Below are 20,879 nucleotides of genomic sequence, written 5' to 3'. Positions count from 1 at the left end.
ACAGTATCGAATATGAGGTAAGGCAAGACTTGACTTGGCTTTAGTGTGATACCGCTGGTAGCTTTAGCAGGAGAAATTTAATGGAGCATGAAGGTGGAGTGCTTCCTCTGAGAAGCTTAGGTACACACAGGAATAAAGAGACAAGCATTCTGTGAGGTGGAGGAAACATAAGCATAAACAGGAAAGTCACTCAGTCATGTCTGACTCTGTGACCCTACTATAGGGTCCATGGAATTCTCCAGGCCAGAATACCAGAGTGGGTAGCCTTTCCCTTCTCCAGGGGATCTTCCCAACCCAGGGATCGAACCCAGGTCTCCCACATTGTGGGCAGATTCTTTATCAGCTGAGCCACAAGGGAAGCCCAAGAATACTGGAGTGGGTGGCCTATCCTTTCTCCAGTGGATCTTCCCAACCCAGGAATCGAACCGGGGTCTCCTGCATTGCAGGTGGATTCTTTTTACCAACTGAGCTATCAGGGAAGTCTGTATAAACTTGTGAAGTAAGAAGCCATTAGGTTTTGAAAGGAGTGGTCCATCTGGAATACCGTGTGAGTTTTGAGAATGAGGCCACTGCTGAGGTGATAAACCATAAATTTACAATGGCTTTCATCATGGTTTTATGATTTTCTCTAGTCGAACTCTATTAAATAGACACAGTAAAAGAGTAGAGAAGTTGGGTGGTAAGAGTCCTGCCTCTGGTTTGGAGGTTTGCCATGCAGGCATAGCTGAAGGATGAGTGGCCAAGTAAGTTATGAGAATAACAGATGATGTAATGATGTACTTGGGGTCTGGAAAGGCGAAGGATGAAGTCTGGTGGGGGTAATGGCCATCCGATAGAGGAAGGCTGGGGCAGACATCTGTGATCTTGAGCAAGTAGAAGAAATGAAGCAAAGACAGAAGTTCTGAGAAAGGAATATGGGGGTTTAAGATCACAGACTTCTGTGTTATGAAACAGCCTGATGTGTAACTGTGGAAGCAACAGTTGAGGCAAAAGCTGTAAGCAGTTGTGGCAAATTTTCCTCAGGAACATTGAAGTCATCCAGGATGATGATGGGACATGAGGTAGAAAGGAAATGGAGCCTGGTACCAAAGACTGGAAATCTGGGACATGGATTATATCAGGGCCACAAAGAATGGAAAAATTAAAATAGCTGGATGCCATAAATTCTAGTAGTGAGACTTTTGTATGAGATGGGAAGAAATGGTGCAGAAGCAGGAGTGGGAAACTGGATAAATTTTCTGGGCTTTTCCTAGTCTGTATAATGTGGGAGAAATGGGCAGAGAAAGAATTGTCCTCAGGTGAATGTCAAGGTTTTATTGAAGTCGAAGAAGTGGAGGCAACATTCAGTGAAGAGACTGCAAGGAGGGGGGGACCCTGAGGAACTGGAGGAAAGATCAGGAGTGAGGGGAACTGTTGTTGCCAGACTGGAAATGGGGAAGGGTGGTGGGCTCGCTCAGGAGGGAAACAAAGGAATGTGGGGATCTGGGAGTGCATAAGAAAAAAAGGCATTTATAACAGTAATGAAGGAAGAGGAGCAGGCCTGACTGGTATAAAGTTCTAAATAGGATATTCCCAAAATGCTTGAATTTTAATCCTCTTGGTAACTACTTTTCACTGCAAATATCACCAAGTTGGGAGCCTAGGCAGTATCATATTTTTTAAGGCCTGACATTTAAACTCATTGAGTGCCTTTCCCCCACTCCCTGCAACCCCCTTCTGAGGTAATATATGCCAGGACAGCAAACTTTTGTTTTTTTTCCTTCAGAGCACCATTAACAAAAATCACTGAAACAAACAGTCCTCCCTAACTCAAGCAATAGAAAAACTTGAATGTGAGTTCACGTTTCTGTAGGTAGATCCACATAACTCCTTAAACGGTGGAGTTCTGAGAATAACTTTTTTTTCTTCTCATTTTTCATTATAACATCCATTGATTTATACCGGGTATCTTGGGTGACATGTATGACTGCAACAGTAAGAGAGTGAAGTTGTAAATATTTGACAATTATTAAAATGCAAGATAACAAAAGCAAGAAAATTTTACTGAAGCAAATCAGGATTTTTGCCTTGAGGAGACCAAACCTTGAAGTAATAAAAAAATCAAACAAAACAAACTAGAACAATGAGCCAGAAGGCATATAATCCACTTTTCCTATTATTGATGTAGATGACCCATGTCTTCTAGTTCATAGTGCCATCATGAGCATTATATATCATTTATTAGAGTACACTTTAAAGCATAACAATCTTTTAATTACACTTAAATGTCTCTATGGATAGGTTTAATATTTATGCTTCTTTAATCAATAGAAAAACATTTTGATTATATCTTTGGAAACATTTATCAAGCTCAACAAACAGCTGAAATCGTGTGGCTTTCCGATAGACTCCTTTGAGAAAGTGCTTTACCTTACAGAATTATAAGCCAGGAAGTACTATGGCATTAAATTAATGCAAAGCATTGTGATTCATCCAGTAAAACACAGGACTCTGTATTTCATGGGCTTCTTATATTTAACCACACCCTCCATCCTCCTAGAAGTGATCCCTGTATTGCTCATAAACCTAGTGCTCCTAGATTTCCTGTGTGTCAGTCGAATCAGTGGTGGCCCCAAGTTTACACCATCTGGACTGACCCTGATCTTAAGCCATCACGCTTCCACCATCTCCCATTTCTCTCCATGCTTGGAAAGGTACTCACTCCCTCTCTACCTTTATTAGGAAGGTGTTGACAAAGGAGGACACAGTCTTTGTCATTCCACATTTTGAACTCATCTTCCTGCTGGAGACATCTAAGATCACACTCCTGGCAACACTTAACCCCAAGATTCACATTGTCATCAGATAGGACATGTTAGAACATGACTCTAATCAGTCCCTGGGGGGAAATGGACCTTCCCTGAACCTCTCCCATTACAACCCCAGACAAATGAATCCTGTTTCCCAACAGCTTTTCAGGCAGAACAGGCCTGTGTAGACAAATGACTGCTCCACCCAACTTGAGGCAAATGTTATTACCATGTGTTAAACATTAGACATGAAAGTAACAATATATCTTGGACCTATGACTTCATCACCAACAGGAGTTAACCCATTTTGTGATGAATGGAAGTGGAGTATGGAACCCTGATGTTACCTGGTTCATTTGCAAACATCCAAGAGGATTTCACAGCCAAACTAATTCAGTTCAGTTCAGTCGCTCAGTCGTGTCCGACAGTTAAGACCATGCAAAACCTCAGGTTTATTCTTAGTCACCACTCTAATTGTGTCAATTGATCAAAGCAAAATTCTCAAAACCTGAATGTCTTCCTAGTACCTTCTGGATTTGTAATTGTGTTTAATTTGATTAAAGTCAGTGGGTAACTTGCACACTATCAGCAATCATATTAGAAGATGCTAAGTTGCTACTTGTTTCCCCCTTGTGCTTTCATTTGGTAACTTAACGGGTCTAAATCTTGCTACTAGTTGCTTATAGGCCATTTCATTTGCTACCATCCTTCTCCCCCTTTTCATTAGATTCTTCAAGAATTCCAGAGTTCTTAAGTGCCCAAATATTACTAAGATCTTGCCAAATATTGTCTGTTGATGATGTTTACATTTTTAATCTCCCCAGAATACGGAATTTTGCCTTGGCCAATATTTTGAATTTTAAGGCTTAGATTAGGCTAACAGTGTCTTAATGGGGTTTTGGGTCAGGCCTCTTCATATTCCATTTGAAGCAGAGAGTAAAAGCCACATTCCTTCTACCTGGTACATTTTGGCAAAAAAGTGGGGGGAAAAGGTTGGCTTGCAAGGGCCATTTTGCCAAAATATAGGTTATCATCCTTTTAAGCAGCCATTAACACTGAAAGAAACATTAGAATATGCATGTTTTTCACTTTAAATTCAAGTTTTAAATCAGCCACCCCCATGTTGAGGCCCAATAGTTGAATTTGAGCTACCCCCATATTGAGGACCAACAGCCCTTTGAGAATCTGTTTCTGTAGCCCTATCTAGGGCAGCGTGTAGATCCTCCTATAAACAGCAACACCTCTTCTCTTGCTTCCCCTGGATAGAAGCAGGCAGTCTAATTTCCATCCAGCCATTCTCAGAGGGGTTCATTTTTCAGTCCCAAGTGGATATCCAAATAGGTAATCTCAGATTTGGGGGGAACAATTTCAAGCATATGAATGTAATGAGTTTTCCCTGTAATGCAATGGAATGTCATCAGTGCCAGGCTTTCCCCAGGAAGCTTATGAAGATGGAGAGGTCCACACTTTAGCAGCAGGACATTGACCAAGAAGGTGAGTCAGCTTCCAAGGCCTTCTGGATTGATTGGGCAGGAAAGCTCAGAGTAGGGAATATCTTCAGTTGTTATTTCATGATGACATCCACACATAAAACCCCTGAAGATGCTACAAATAAAAGATGTCAGAATCTAAGAAACATGGCAGTCATTTAATAAATCTACATGGGTGCCTCAAGTTGAACTCACTTGTTAATGGCGACTTCTCAGTCTATCCCCAGATTAAAATATATCCTCTAAGTGTTACAAACAAAAAATTTAAAATCATCATAAACTAGTTACTCGGCTCAGAGTTCTGATGGTGAAGAAAAGTGCAGTTCCCTCCTTCTCTCACCTGCTAACTGGAACATGATCTTTATCAAAACGTAGATACCACAGTGTACTGAGGTTGACATAACGCCTACGGGCCACATTTGATAAGGCAGAAATGTCCTTTTCAAATATGAATGTGGCCCTTCTCATCTGACACCACTATACTCCCTCACCTTGCTTGCCTAGGGGGAAAATACTATGCTTGAAGGACTTTTCTTATGGGTTTACATCTCACTGGCTGTTGGTCTGATATTTTACTCACCCAATGAGAATGCAAAACACACAGGCCAAAGGCCTATTAACTGTTCCCCTTGCTCACTCAGGGTCCTCTGAGAGCAGAGCGCATGGGCTGGCCTGCCAGTTATCTCTGCCATAGATACTGACTTAAAAGGCATAGGACAAGGCTTCAAAACTCAGTAAGGCTTATCAGAAAGAAGAGAAAGAGCAACACGTAACTGTTGCAGGACATCAGCTTCCAATTTCTCACTAGAGGAGGTAACTTCAGTTCAGCTCCTAAGCCAGCCCAGTACCAGCCTCAGTTGTGAGGTCAGCCCAGAGGTACTGCTAGCTCTTAAGAGAAATATGTGCAGTGACTGAGCTTCTGGACAGAGTTCAGCCAGCCTTGAACCTGAGAAGAGGTGCACAGGGCTAAAAATAGGTCCTATACTTCCTTTGTTTTTCAAACAAGATAGTTGTCCTCGAAGGTCTGAAAGTGTTGATACCTTGATGGGTTTTGCCTTGAGCAGGGCTCCTGTGAAGACGCCCTTTTTGGAAAAAGCACCAAAAATCTGTCAGCAGGTTATGTTAATCATCCTTTCTCTTTACAGTTGCAAAGAACCACTTGACGTTCTAAATAACGAAAATAAGATCAGATTGGTTTATTGCTTCTGCTTGCGTACACACAGAAGAAGAGCAAGTCTGAGCACCTGGGGTGGGTGGTGGGTGAGGAGGACTATGGAAAGGGGAGGAGTGCCTCAAAGCTGCTGTTCAGCAACGGAGGGACAATGAGGAAGGAAGGCATCAAGAAGCGCAGCTCTGATCAAGCGGGAATGATGGCCGCCCTGCATGGGTCCTTCTCTCTCCTCCTAGGATTCCCCCCTTATCTTCTCCTATACTCAGATCCCAGCTGAGGAAAGAAAGTGAAGCTGAGCTAGAGGTGTTTTTTTTACAAATGTCCCACTGATTTAAGCACTGCACGTTTAGAGTGTAGTTCTGCCTATGTGTGAGGCTTTTCTCTATGATGGCATCCTGTTCATGAACTCAGACACTGGAAGGAGAGCAGATCACTTCACTATCACACCTAAATGAAGATTCAGCACATTTCACTGAGGTAGCCCTCAGCTCAGCTCCCATCCTCCCCAACTACTGAACTCATAAATCAGAGGCAGGACAGTGGAGTCCCAAATTAATAAAAGCCAGAGCCAGAAAGTCTTCTTGAATTGCACCAGTCTCAGAGTCTGCTCTGGAGAATACATTCTGATTTTCTATGCTGGTGTATGGAGCCATCTGGGACAGGTCTGCAGGGATTCAGGGAAAGCATGGGTAAATTCACCCACTTGGATATCGAAGTGTATGTTAGTTTGTATTTCCAAACCTGCTTCTACTCTGGATAGTACACTTTTACAAAGCTTATCAGAAAACTGGTCTAAAAGAACACATGCTTTAAAGAGCATTAAAAAGCATGAAGTAAATAGGAGGCCTTTAAACCTCAATAGCAACATTTGTCAACATAGGCAAAGGGTTTCTCTTTCAAAAGATATTCTCACATCCACCTCTTAACAGCACTAGATAATGGCAACGGGGGAGTGATGCAACGGTTTAAGCCCCACATATCACTGGAAGCCAGCATTTCATCCTTTTCCCTTACCTGAACTTTCCCTGCCTGCTCAAGTAGGCTTATTTAAATGTCATCTCCTGTCCTTCCCCTGACCTCTCTTCTGGCAAATGGCCTAATTAATAAATGGTCAAAAGGCTAAAGAAAGAGAAGAAGAGGCCAAAATAAGCCCAAACTTGGATAACCTCTGCCTGGAATATAGGCAAGGAGCCTTTGTAATAACTTCCAGATGAATCATGACATTTTCTCAGGTACCAGCAGGCGAACTGATGTCATTCTATTTGCCTTCCACTTCTTCCATCCAGAATCACTGATCTCCGCTGGGGCTGGTAAAAACAGCTTGTTGAGGTCTCTAGTCTCTGGCCATTCTTAGGGATGGTCATTTTATTCCTAAGTGTAACCCCTTCTGGTGTGACCCATGTGTTTTCTGCCAACTCCCCACAAAGCAGGCCAGGGGAAATTGTCTGGGTGGGACTTCTGATAGGGGACAGCAGGACCTTGGAATCTGTCCCTGTAGATGAGGGGGGTGGGTGGTCCATAATGGGGAAAGGAGGACTGAATAAGATTAGGCTCTGAGGTCTTCCTGGTCTAGACCTATGGAAAGGCTTAGAACCCCCTGATGAGCGCTCTATTTTTGAAGAAAGAAGGTTGTCCCCAGATGGCTCTGTCTCTGATGTGCGCTTTCTACATTGTACTACTGCATCCTGAGTGGTCAGCAGGTTGGCCAAACCTGGTTCTGGAGGAAGGGTGGGTCCCTCACACACGTGAGATGCAGTGGTATCCACTGGCAAGGATTCAATGGCTCCTGTATCTTGCTTTGGCTTTTCTTCCCTTGGGCTTTCCAAGGAGGAGAGAGAATCATCTTTGGTAAGTTTCTGAGAGGTCCCACCAGTGGAGCCAGCTTCCTCTTGGTTCCTCTCCAGGGGCTGAGCCCCACTCTCCTCTGAGCTCTGAGAGGGCAGGGGCTGTGGGATCTGAGTGTACTGAATCTTGGGTGGGATGACTGGGACTGCCCTGGCCTGGCACATTTTAACCATGAAAGAGGTTCTCACAGCTGACACACTCACAGGAGCTGAGTTACGGCGGCCCGTCAGGGCATGGGCAACCACGTCCAGGTCCTGAGAGTCCTGGGAGTAAACCCTCCAGGGGTCTACTTTACCATGAGATGAGGTCAGCCATGTGACCTTTGGGTCTCCTGGCTCAGAGAGGTGCACTTCAGGTGACCCAAATGAGGCTGCATTCTCAAACCGGAAGAGGTCAATGATGGGAATGGTGGAGTCCAAGTTGAGAGACGAAGGCCTGTTTTTCCCCTTCGGGGCCCCACCCTCACTACTCTTGCGCTGGAACTTAGGGGGATGCTCTCCAGGTGAGGTGTGGTCCTGCACACCAGGTGAGTTCTCCTTGCTGCTGTCTGGCTCAGGATCACCACCAGGCTCAACCCGAGGGTTGTGTGGCCCCACGTGTGGTCCCAGTTCCTTTCCTTCTGCTAGACCGACAGGGCTGGATTCTGCTGATGCGGGCTGTGAACCACCTGGTGCCTTCTGCTTAGGAGGAACCTCTGTCCTTTTCAGGCCAGAGAGCTCTTGAAAGGACCTCTTGGCTTTCTCATCCCATCCAGTAATCTCACTCCTGGGTGCCAAGGGCTGCAGGGGGTTGGAATTCCTTTCTGCTTCAAGATCAGCACAGCTGCTGGAGGAGGAACCCTTGAGAGTCCACTGGCTCTTAACCATGGTTTTGCCATCTAGAGAATGGCTCTGGCGAAGGCTGGGCCTGTGAGAAAGCCTCTTTTCTAGTCGGTGGCCCTGGGGGCCCTGCATCTGGGTCTCTTGTACATCTTTAAGGGTGGGTGAGTGCAGGGGACTTGTCACCCACTGGGGCTCCTCCCAGGGCTCCACCATCTCCAGGCCATGCTGGGCAATGTCTGTCACAGTGTCGTCGTCATCACAGTCTGAGGGTTCCTGTACTGAGTGGGCTACGTCCTCCTCTCCTTGTGGGGAAATCTCGGCCTCCCTGGTTGGGCTAGGAAAACTAGAGCCTTTGCTCTCAGGAGCAGGATTCTTTGAATTTTGCTTTTCACTTTCTTCTGAAGAGGCCTTGTCTCCCTGACAAAGGCTAGGGATCTCAGGGCTGCCTTTGGACTTCATTTGGTCTGCATATGGATTGGTTCTCAAATTCCCAGATGAGTCTTCTCTCTCAGGGCCACTCTTCAATAGTTGGACTCGAGGTTCCTCCTCTAAAGGTGTTGGAGGGGGAGCAGCAGGTGGGAGCAGAGGAGACAGATTCCCTGGGGCTCCCACTTCCATCCTTGTTTGTGGAGAAGACTTCTCCAATGGAACTATTTCCAGAGGAGTCAGGCTGGCAGGGTCTGGGCGCTGGCCCTTTTCGGGGTCTGGCTCAGATCTAGGGAGGATGCCGGCTGTCTCCAGCTTTTCTCTATTGGCTGCTGTGGAAGTGCCCAGTGTGCTCTGATTGGTTGGATTCTTAGTCCACTCCTCCAGAGGGGCGGAGACTGGAGCTGGGGTGGAGCTCCCAGGGGGCTCCGGGGAAGCAAAAGGCCCTGGACTAGATTCAAGAATAGGCTGAGTTGGGCTGATCTTTAGAGCAGGTGGTGCCAAGGAGGAGAGTTCCTCCTCAGATTCAATAATTTTCAGCTCCTGTTGAATCTCAGACCAGATCAGGGCGTTGACCAGATCATCTTCATCCTGAAAAACATCAAGAAACTGATTACTTTCGAACCAAAGACACTGGGCACAGTTTCCCAGGGAGAGAAGGGTCTGCACTACCAGCTGCACTACCCCAGCACACAAAGGATAGGGCACTAATGGTGACTGAAGATGTTTATTAATGCTCACGGTGTACCACAACACACATTAAACGTGTTTTCTCACTTGTCCCAAGAACCCTAAAAGATAAATGCTACTGTAATTACTCCCATTTTGGAGATGAGGCAACCTATGTTCAAACAAATTAAACATTTTTCCAAAGTCACAGAGCAGCAGATCAGGATTGAAATCTAGGTTAGTCTACACCTGAACATAAGCACTTAACCCCTGTTCATTGTTGCCTTATAAAACCAACCCAATCCCTGATCTCATATAACTTCAGATTGATCCAATGGCTCATAAAAATGAGGTTCTACCAGTGGAATGAAATGTTAACTCCTGCCCTGACACCTGCTTTCCAAATAAATACAGCTATCCCTTCTTACTAATGAAATACATATTTCACAATGAAAAAAGATATGATACATATTAAAAGAAAAAAGAATGAAAAATAGCAAAATGGGACTTCCCTGATAGTACAGTGGTTAAGAATCCACCTGCCAATGCAGGGGACATGGGTTCAGTTCCTGGTATGGGAAGACTCCACATGCCATGGGCAACTTACACCTGTGTGCCACAGCTACTGAGCCCAAGTGCTGCAACTACCAAGGCCCCTAAGCCTAGAGCCTGTGCGCCACAAAAAGATGCCACCACAGTGAGAAGCTATAGTGAAGAGTAGCCCCCACTCACAACGATTAGGGAAAGCCCAGGTGCCGCAACAAAAAATAAATAATAATAAAATAGTTGTTCTTTTTTAAACTATAAAATTCTGAGCAAATCAGAAGAGTTTCCATTGCCCTTAGGTTAAGCTCCAAATCCCTTCCAAGCAACCCTGCATGACGTGACCCACGCTTTGCTCTGAGCCTCACTTTCTCTAGTCCATGTTCCCATTCTCCAGCCTTGTTCTTGTTCCTTGAATGTTCTGTACTCTTTCCCATTTCAGATTCATGGCACATCTTACTCTTTCTGCCTGGGAGTCTCTCCCTCCCTATTCTGCTCCCTACCCCTTTCTCCTAGCTTAAGTTCTGAATAGAAATATCTATTTTTCAGAGATGCCTTCTCTGACCCCCATGAACCCCCTCCTCCCTCTGACTAGGTTGAGCCCTCCTATGACATGCTCCCACAGAAACCATACTTCCATAGCATCCTAGAAAAGACTTGGTTTGTGATCTTTCTATCTATTAAGCTGTCATCTCCAAGAAGACAGAGATGGTGATCATCTTGTACACTGTAGTGATCCCAGTGCTCAGCAGTGTGTCTCACACAATATAGGTATTTAATACATGTTTTTAAATGAATGAATGAATTGCTGCTTTTACTTGTTCTCATGAATCCAGCCTGGTTCTCCTACCATAAACTTCATCTGCTTCTCAAAGCAATGCAATTCATACTTTATCCCTCCCAGAGTTCAATCCCCAAAATAATGTTTGCATCTTTCTCTTTCTATAAATACAAACATACTTTACAGGAACCCTTAATCAGCCCTCTGGAGGCCACTGTGGTGGCCCTGCACTGCCCTAACTTTAGCCCATAAGCCTTTTATACCTGTCCCAGAGACCAAGTTCCTGAAAGCTACTTAAAAGGCAAAGTCCTTTTCTCCTCTGGCATACTCCTCCAAGTCACACTCAGGTCACCAGAGGTATTTCCCAAATCCAAGACTCCTCTCTCGGTGTCCCTAGAAAACCTCCTCAAACTTCAGCTTAAGCAATGATATCCCTTCCCCCAGAACCTTGGAAAATCCCACCTCTGAAAGGTGGGAAAGGTTCAGTATGCTCTGGCATCATGTTTAAAGTTCTCCAGAGCCATAGGAGGAAGGAATAGATCCTGAAAATCTTACAGAAGATTTTCACAAACAAGCACAGATAACGTCTACCCAGAATGTCTGGAAGAAGAGAGCTGGCCCCCATGAGTGGTCATCATGTTTGGGCCCAGGACATGACAAGCAGGTTTTGTCCTGCTTTCTGGATTGAATGTCATCACATTCCCAGCAAATTACTGATTTATGGTTACTTCAGGTCAGAAATATTTAGAGCTGAGTTTGTCCTAGGGAACTTGAGCTGAATGGTTACTTATTATCACCACAGGACCCCTGAAAAGTTCACTGCAGAAAAAAAAAATCCCAGACCTGATTAGAATGCTGTGCCCTAAAGTCTCTTTGGCATAAACTGGTTCTTCAAACAAGTAAACAAACAGCAACAAAAAACTTTAAACTGTACCAAGAGCCCTTGAAAAATGAAGACCCTACTGACTGGACCAGGCAGTGAGTCTACCTTACCATCTCATGGAGAAACACTGCTTCAGCTCTGGCCCCGGGGTTCTCCTGCAGAGCGCTGGCCGCCACCTGGCTGGTCTCTCCACTCTCCTCCACCACCTTCTCTTCATCCAGCTTCTTCTCTAATTCACTTGAATGCTGAGAACCCAGGGGGCTTTCTGAGGTTTTCTTCTCCTCCACTTGGGTGCCTGGCTCCAGGGGAAGGCCTTTGCTGCATTCCAGTGTTCTCACCGTGTCTGGTCCTGGCTTGGTATTCTCGAGAGCTGCCTTCTTAGGTACAGATGCTGCAATGAGGATAAGAGTTATCAGCTGAAGGAGACTCCATGTCAAGAGGGGCCATTCCCAGCACAGTCATAGTCCTGGACTAGCTCTGCTTCACAAGGATGGAGGGGATTCTCCCAGCTCACTACTCCCTCACATTCTTTACCCTTTCCTCCTATCAATGATCTGTCCTCAGATCCCAGAGTCTCAGAATGCTGGAAGTGGGAGGGACCTCGAAGATCATCTGGTCCAGTTGTTTTCAACTGGGAACCATTGAGTCCTCCCCTCTCCAGGGGACATTTGGCAATGTCTGGAGACACTGCTGGTTGTTGCAACCAGGTGGGGGAAGTGGCTACTGATATCTAGTGGGCAGAAGCCAGGAACACTTCTAAATATCCTACAAAGCATAAGACAAACCCCCACAGTTACCCAGTCCAAAATGTCAGTAGTGTTGAGGTTGAGAAACCTGGTACTAATCCAGTCTTTTGCTTGCTGTCTAAGGTCACAGAAATCTGTTATCTACACCAAGCTACAAAGATGTATTATGATTATGACTGCAGCTTCCTATGTGACTCTTCTCAGGGACTACCTGCACATTCACTTGGATATATATTTACATCTAAAGTGATTCAACTCTGATCTTAAACAGCAGACAGAGAGAGTAGAGGCAGCAAATCTCATGTTTGGCGCCTAATGCCTTTCATGAAGAAGGTCCTATTTCACCATATAAGGCTGTTTCCACAGTGTAGGATAAAGTCTCCATACCTTGCACAGTGCTGGTTATATAGAAGATCCTCAGTGACATTATTTACATTGGAATTAAAGAAGCCTGAGTTCAAATGTTAGTTTCTCAGTGAATCTTGTAATCTTGGGACATGGCATAATACTATATAATAACATATTACAGGGCTGTTGTAAAGATAAAGAAGATTAGGGAGACAAAGCGCCTACTATAGAGTCTGACATAGAGTACAAGCTCAGGAAAGTTTATTGATTAAGAACAAATTCTTTTCATTGCCACTAGTTATGCTGGTGACTTAACTCAAGGCTTCTGACCACATGATGGCCTTGAAGCTCAGTCAGACCCAGTAACAGCATCCTGAGGTCGGAACGAATAACACTTCAGACCTGACAACAGTGCTGTTTTCTCCTGCCCATCACTTGGCAGGCTTGTTTTTTGAAATTTAATTTAGTTTTTGAATATGTAAAACAACTACAAAGTTGAAAAGTTAAAATTATATGAAACAATGACCTCAGAAAAGTTTAGCTTTCATCCCTGTGTTGCTTCCAGTCTGTTCCACACCCTCACTGTCTCCTATGGAGAACCATTTTTATTAGTTTCTGGTTTATTCTGCCATAGTTCATTTCTGCATGGATAAGCAGATACTTGTACCATCTATTTTTCATTCCCCACCTTTATTACACAAATGTGTAATATGATCTATATTACACATGTGATCTATACTGTTCTTGCTTTGCGTTTTTTTACTTAAGAACCTATCTTGAAGTCTATGCCATGTTAGTATGTAACGAAATTGACTGTTCTTTAGGATGTGGGCTTGCCTTGTGGCTCAGCTAGTAAAGAATCTGCCGGCAATGCAGGAGACCTGGGTTCGATCCCTGGGTTGGGAAGATCCCCTGGAGAAGTAAAAGACTACCCATTCCAGTATTCAGGCTTAGAGAATTCAACAGACTGTACAGTCCACGGGGTCGCGAAGAGATGGGCATGACTGAGCAACTTTCATTTTCATTTTCTTTAGGATGTGGCTGAGTTTGAGTTCCCCTCAAAATAGAGCCTTAGTCAAGGGCCTGGCAGCAGGCAGCTTATTTGAAAGGTGGTCCCTGGAAACAGGAGTGAGGAGGTGAGATGGAGGAAATGTCAATAAAGTGGTTACCACAACCAGAGCAACCAGAATGCAGTCCTCGGTGACCCTCTGAAGAGCCATGAGGAAATGTGCCCCAGAGTTATTCCACCAAGGGTGGGCAGGAGGCTCATTAGCCCACTGACTCCCATCGCCTACTGGTTGACAGCTGCCTTAGTTAAACTCCACACTTCTGGGCTTTCCTGAGCAAGGGCTGGGTAAGAGTCTCCCTTCAGAAAAAGCCCTGAGGCAGAAAACCAGAAACACAAGGCAGACACTTGAGACAGAATTGTGCAAAGAAACTATCCCTCGCGGATGCATAAGAGCCTGAGGAAGTGGTGCAGGGCTCACAAGGCTATGAATCCCATGGAATTCAACTATGGGAATGCATCCTAGTTATTCAATCCATCTCCTAAAGATGACGTTTGAGTTGTGTCCCGTCTTTTGCTATTATAAATAATGCCATGGTATGCATACACATTTTGTGCTTGTGCAGCTACTTATTTAGGACAAATTTTTGGAAGTGAAACTTCTGGGTAAAAGGGTAATGCATCAGTGATTTAAAAAAAAAATGTTTTCTTCCCCTTCTACTAAGATCTCTTAGTTGGATGTTGGCCACTGTCTCTTTTTGCAAAGCTCGGGATCTTCCATTTGTTGACCGTAGACTCTTAAAGCGAGGAGTGGAAGAAAGGCCTGCATTACATGTGAGCTTGTTCAGATCACTCTCTGTCCTGCTCAAAGCCCTCCTCACTCTGGCCCGGCCACATGTCCACTCTCCTCCCACTCCCTGGGGTAGACAGTGAGCAGACCCAGTACCCCTGACCGGCCTTATACTTCCCTGCTCTGGTCCTTCCTGAGACTCAAACCTTCCCCATTTCAAAATAGTAACCTAATAACATATCTTATGGAGCCTCCCCAGATTGCACTCTCCCTCTCCACTTCCTACAGCATTCACTGTTATTACCTGTGTGTGGCTAAGCCATTGGGTTACCATTTTCTTTCCACTCGTATGTGATGCCCATCCCTGGCTTAAGCTTCTCAGCACAGAGGCAGTACCTATGTCAAGAAACTATCGTGTAAGGGACTAGCAGTCCAGTACTTGCTGTGGCTGGATACTTGTAAGCTGTAAAGGAGTCTCTGTAGCTCAAAAGAGGAGGAAGGGCATTGTCAGATTGCCACATGGGATGCTTTATATATGAAGTGGGTGACCATGGAGATAGAGACTTCTAATGTCCCCTAGTATCCTTTCTCTTCCTAATTTTGAAATAGAACCATCTCAGCCACTCAAGTTTAGCTAGGTACCTGATGATCCAGTCAGCCACGCTTCTCAGCCTCCCTTGAAGGTCAGCATGGCCATGAGAGTTTTGGTAGATGGGATGGAAGTAGAAGTTTGGCCAAAAGTAGAAGAATGGGTTTGAGCAGAGTGACTAAAACTTTGAATTGGGTTACCTGGAAAATTGTCTTAATTCTTTTTCTTTTAACTATTGCTATTGCACAGAAGAAATAAAAAATAATGTATTAAGGAACGTGGAGTTCTTCATTTGGAATAATTATGAAGGTAATTAGAACCGATGTTAACCTAACCCCACCAGAGACAAAGGTAAGCCCCCACCTGCCCCGCAATGTTCCTGAAACTTTTGGCATCTCCCTCTGGCCACTGGTCCTAGAGTCACATGGCTGCCTCCTATGAAGTCCCTCATTCTGCCCTGGCTGTCACTAGTCACAGTCAGGGAAGCAGGCTGGCACCTCCATCAGTGTCTTTCCAAGACCAATTTGATACAGACTGGGTATTCTGATTTAGAGAGATGGAAGGAGAGAGGGTAAAAAAGATAACAGATTGTCTGCCAAAGACCTCTTGGGTCCTGGGGACCCTCTCTTTTAAGAAGGACAACCAGTCACATAAAAGCCTTTAGAAACACTTTTTTCCTCAAAGGTTTCACTTCCTCTTCTAGCCCTCACCCTGTTTCACCCCACACCAGCCCATACAGCATTCTCCAGACAGGGTGTCACTTAACACCTCTGAGTTTTTACCCCTCTTGTGCCCCATCCTGAAGGGAAGGGGGAGGAGAATGTTTACTGAGCGTCCTCTGAGGGCCACACTCTAAGCAGGCATTTCATGAACAATCTCCCGTGCAGAACTCATCCCAGCCCTTGAGACAGGAGCCATCTCTGCTCTGCAGAAGAGAAACAGGCTCAGAGATACCAACCAGCTCTCATGCTGCCCCAAAGTGGTGAAGCTCAAATCTGGACCCTTCCAGCTGGAGTCCAAAATCTATACACTTCTCATAATGGTCCAGTGCCTCTCGGCGCAGAACACCCTTTTCCATATCTTCTGCATTAAAAAGTCCTACACGTTAATAAAGGCCCAAATGTCACCACTTCTGAGAAGGACTCCTGGAATCCTCCTGAGAGGACTGCTCCATGCTATTGATCTCTTTTCTGAACCCCTCTTTCATAACATTTTGGGAACTTATGTGCTCCTTCATTCAAAAAGCCCAATGGAGCATAGATCCAGACAAAACTACAATCAAAAAAGATACATGCACCCCTACATTCATAGCAGCACTGTTCATAATAGCCAAGATGTGGAAAAACCTAAATGCCCATAAACAGATGAATGGATAAAGGAGATGTGATACATATGTACAATGGAATACTACTCAGCCACAAAAAGAATGAAATAATGCCATTTGCAGCAACACAGATGCAACTAGAGATTATCATCCTAAGTGAAGTAAGTCAGAAAGAGAGACAAACACCATCTGATATCACTTGTACGTGGATATTACTTGAATATGGAATCTAAAATATGACACAAATGGGAACTTCCCTGGCAGTCCAGTGGTTAATACTTCACCTTGCATGGTAGGGGGTGTGGGTTCAATCCCTGGTTGGGGAACTAAGATCCCACATGCCTTGTGGCCAAAAAAACAAAACGTAAAACAGAAACAATATTGTGACAATTCAATAAAGACTTTAAAAATGGTCCAGGTCAAAAAAAAACCTTTAAAATATGACACAAATGAGCCTGTCTGCAAAACAGAAACAGACTCGTGGGCAGAGAGAACAGACTTGTGCCTGCCAAGTGGGAGGGCTTTCGGGAGGATGCGGTTAGCAGATGTAAACTGTTACATATGGAATGGACAAACAACAAGGTCCCACTGTGTAGCACAGATAACTATATTCAACATCCTATGACAAACTTTAATGGGAAAGAATATTAAAAATGTATTTGTATGTATAACTGAATCACTTTGCTGTACAGCAAAAATTAACACAACACTATAAATCAACTATACTTCAATGTAAAAAATAAATTCTCAAAAAAGAAAAAAAAAAAAAAAGCCCAAGGAGGGTGTTAGGCTACTTCTACCAGTTCACCCTGTGCTGCAGGAGGGCTCAGGGCTTCAGCTTCCCTTCCTAGCCTGTGAGCTTGCTGGGGGAAGGGATTGCATTTTAAGAATCTTTGTAACCCTACAGCCCATAGCAAACATGAGAGGGAGCATGGCAGAATGCTTGGATTTTCTAAAAGTCTGGATTAAAATCCTGACTTTTATATGCCCTTGCTAGGAGCCCTCAGGCAAGTTAACAAATTCCTCTCTTAGCAAACAGGGATACTAGCAACTATATAATAACCTCAAGGAGTTGTTGTGAGGAGAAATGAGATAACTCATGTAGAACCCTTAGGACAGTGCCTGACATCATGATAAGTAATCAGAAAAAGTTGCTGCTGCTAATTGAGATAGAAATATTCTTAAACCACAATGTGAATCTGTTGGTTTGTCTCTCAGTCATCCTTTCCTCTGAGGTTCTCACTATTTCCCTTTTGTGTTGCTCACAGTTGGTTGTTGGTTCTCACCCCAGAGAGGGCCCAGAGACTCAAGCTTGGCCAATCTTAGAATCCTATTTGTCCAGCCACAGTGATTGGCCCAAGGCTGGGCATGTGACCCAAGCAGACCCAATCAGAGTCCTCGCTGTGTTTGATACAAGGAAACTGAGAGGTAGATGCTCCTTCTCATTGCTCAGGCTGCTAGCCATGTTCCCGGCAGACGTGAGGTAGAAATTTGGGATGGGTGGATGGAGAGATTGTGTCTGGAAGAGCTGAATCCCCAATTCCAGCTCTGCATTCCATTCCGTGAGTTTCCCTCCCCTTCCTTCTCACTATATGAATGAATAAAATAATAACAAGTAACATTTACACAGTACTTGCTATGTACTAGACCCTGTTCTGAAAGCTTTACATGGATTAACTAATACTCACAATTTAATATTCCCATTTTACAGATCAAGAAGCTGAGGCATGGAGTGGTTATGTAAACTTGTTGAAGACTGCACAGCAAAATGGCTGAGCCTGGACTTGTAACCAGGCAGGCTGGCTCCAGAGCCCATGGTCCTAACCACTTCTCTACATTGTCTTGCAACAAGACAATGTTTAAGTTTGGTTTTTCCTCTCTTGCAATGGAAAGAGACCCTCTCCTCCTCTTTTACCTGTAGAAGTCTCAGCACTCAGTGGCTTCTCCTCTTCGGGCCAATCTCCACTGTCTGAGCCCTGGAAAGAAAACTCTTCCAGGCTGGAAAGAGACTGTAGCTCCTTTGGGGGGGTTCGGCATGGGGTGCTGTTGGTGCTGATGACAGCTGATACACGGAGTGGCACAGATACGGCAAAGGGCTTGGAAATGTTCAGGGCCTTGCGCTGGTGACGGGGAGAAGGCTCCATTTGGAAGAGGCTGCTGGTAAAGACAGATCTGCTGGGGCTGTCGTTTGAGGTGTAGAACATGCCCAGCATCTTCGGGGCTGTTTGCTCGCTCTCAGGATCTTCAATGGGTCGGAACACCTTCAGCTGCTCAGGCGGGCCCCGGGCCTGAGCCCCTTGCGGCTGGCTTCGGTCTCCGCCCACATCAAAGCCGCCTTCCGCCCCTGCCGGCATCCCCTCCTGGCCCCATTCGCCCTCCTGCTTGCTGAGGTCACAGGAGCTGCCAGTGCTAGTCGAGTGCATTTTCGCTGCTGGGATGAAAAATCCACCAGTGGTGACGGTTCGATTGAAATTTCCTTTGGTTTCTTTCCCTGGTGAAAAAGCAAACAAACCTGGTCAGCAGTCTGAGTACAGGCCTCACTGCAGAGACTTCCAGGAAGGGCCAGCACACAATACTTGAATGAATACTGGCAATACTGGAAAGGCACAGCATGCTAATAAGGGTATGTTGTTGTTTAGTCACTCAGTCGTGTCCGACTCTTTAGTGACCCATGGACTGTAGCCCACCAGGCTCCTCTGTCAAAGGGATTTCCCAGGCGAGAATACTGCAGTGGGTTGCCATTTCCTTCCGCTGGGGATCTTCCTGACCCAGAGATGGAAGTTGTGTCTCCTGCATTGGCAGGTAGATTCTTTACCACTGAGCCAGCAGGGAAGCTCATCAATAAGGGTATAGCTATCCTAATAAAGACAGGTACCTAACATTTGGTTGACAAGAGGAAACATGTGCACAGAATTTTCTTATGATATCTTGATAGAACCTTCTGCTGTGTCACATGTATCATAGTCAAACCTATGGTTTTTCCAGAGGTCACATATGGATGTAAGAGTTGGACCATAAAGAAGACTGAAAGTTGAAGAATAGATGCTTTTGAATTGTGTGCTGGAGAAGACTCTCTTAAGAGTCCCTTGGACTGCAAGGAGACCAAACCAGTCAATTCTAAAGGAAATCAACCCTGAATATTCACCAGAAGGACTGATGCTGAAGCTGAAGCTCCAATACTTTGGCCACCTGATGTGAAGAGTCGACTCACTGGAAAAGGACCCTGATGCTAGGAAAAGTGGAGGGCAGGAGGAGAAGGGGACGACAGAGGATGAGAGAGTTGGAGGGCATCACCGACTCAATGGACATGAATTTGAGCAAACTCTGGGACAGGGAAGGATAGTGAAAGACAGGGAAGCCTGGCATGCTGCAGTCCATGGGGTCAAAAAGAGTCTGACATGACTGAGCAACTGAACAACAACACATGTATCTGAGTTAAACTTTGCAGGTAGAGCAGTTTCCAAAAGAAAGATACTGCTGAAATGGCTAAATGGAACAGTCATCCACCAAGCATTAAATGTAGATCATGAAAAAATAAAAAGATGATGGGAGATGACAAAATGGTGTTTGCTCAAAATGAAGGTGAAGACAAAAAGGCCAAAATAACAGAGTCTTGTTTCATTTTAAAACTTTAAAACTTATTAAGTTTTCTCTGGCAGATGGACCCAGACAGGGGTTAGATTTCCCAGCAAGGAAAGAGATGCCGTCCTCAGCTAGACCTTTCCGCCTTTTCCCAGGCTTCTTCCTGCTGATTCAGAGGCTCAGAAACTAGAAATGTAAATTAACTAAATGTTAGAAAGCACAGCTGCGAGGAGTGAGCTCCTGACTAACTTAGAAGTGAAGGCAAAGAAAAGTCTGTATGGGAAATAACGAAGCTGAGGGGACAGCAACCGAATTGCCAGGGATCTGGAAAAGAATTCTCACAAAGTGCTACATCTTAGATAACATTGGATTTAAAATTCTTAAAAACACTCTGTAGGAGAAGTGTAATTATCTCCCTGAACACATGAAGAAACCAGACTTGAGAGGTTAGATAACCTCCCCAATGCCCACGGAAGTGGTGACCTAGCTTTTGAAATATTAAATTCTGCAAAACTGGGCAAGAACTGCCCCCAAGAGGTTTCAGAATCAAGCAAAGTGATGAATATAAAGGTGTGAAAATGCTAAAAGGATCGTGTCCGCTTAAAAAGACCTCACTGAATATTTTACAAGTTTAGAATTATTTTTTTCAAAGTCGTTTCTAAAGATTTTCTGTTTTGTTTCAGGCTGCCTCATTTATCAAAGAGCAAAATATCTTGTATTATTTTGGACTGGAAAGTTACGGTTTAAGTATGGGGGAGTTTAAACAGCCTGCTGCTAGGGAAGCCCTGGGTCTTTCAAGTTGTAGCAATGCTTGCTAACTACAAAAATCCTTGTTAGCTTGTTAGTTAACAAAAACAGAAGTGAGGGCGACAGCGTGTCAGTCTCTTAAGGCTGAAGCTGTAAGAACCAACGTGGTGAGGTGCTGCTTTGGTGATGGGTGTCGGCTGGCATGCAGCTGTGTGGGCATCTACTCCAATAAGCGAGGACCAGCTGTGTGCCAGGCTGGTGCCGTCGGTGTTTATTAATGAATAAAGGAATGAATCTCCCAACTCAAAATCCTGAATTGACAAACACAA

General features: G+C 44.8%; 1 protein-coding gene across 2 annotated transcripts in view; it reads right to left on the bottom strand.

The window, feature by feature from the left end:
* Positions 1-2,016: 2,016 nt before the first annotated feature.
* ARHGAP31 (Rho GTPase activating protein 31) overlaps positions 2,017-20,879 on the bottom strand; it is a 122,571-nt gene continuing 103,708 nt past the window's right edge. The window contains exons 10-12 of one of the 2 annotated variants that reach the window (XM_027526673.1): positions 18,137-18,712; positions 11,529-11,809; positions 2,017-9,133 (exon numbers count right to left, since the gene is read on the bottom strand). In XM_027526673.1, coding sequence (XP_027382474.1) covers positions 6,704-9,133; positions 11,529-11,809; positions 18,137-18,712 — 3,287 coding nt within the window. In that variant the 3' untranslated portion in view covers positions 2,017-6,703. The remainder of the gene's footprint in view (positions 9,134-11,528; positions 11,810-18,136; positions 18,713-20,879) is intronic. The other variant, XM_027526582.1, reaches the window with a different exon arrangement.

The sequence above is a fragment of the Bos indicus x Bos taurus genome, chromosome 1 (genome assembly GCF_003369695.1).
Source record: "Bos indicus x Bos taurus breed Angus x Brahman F1 hybrid chromosome 1, Bos_hybrid_MaternalHap_v2.0, whole genome shotgun sequence".
NCBI classification, from domain to species: domain Eukaryota; kingdom Metazoa; phylum Chordata; class Mammalia; order Artiodactyla; family Bovidae; genus Bos; species Bos indicus x Bos taurus.
The sequence above is the reverse complement of the archived record's forward strand: the minus strand, read 5'-3'. Positions and strand labels throughout refer to the sequence as shown.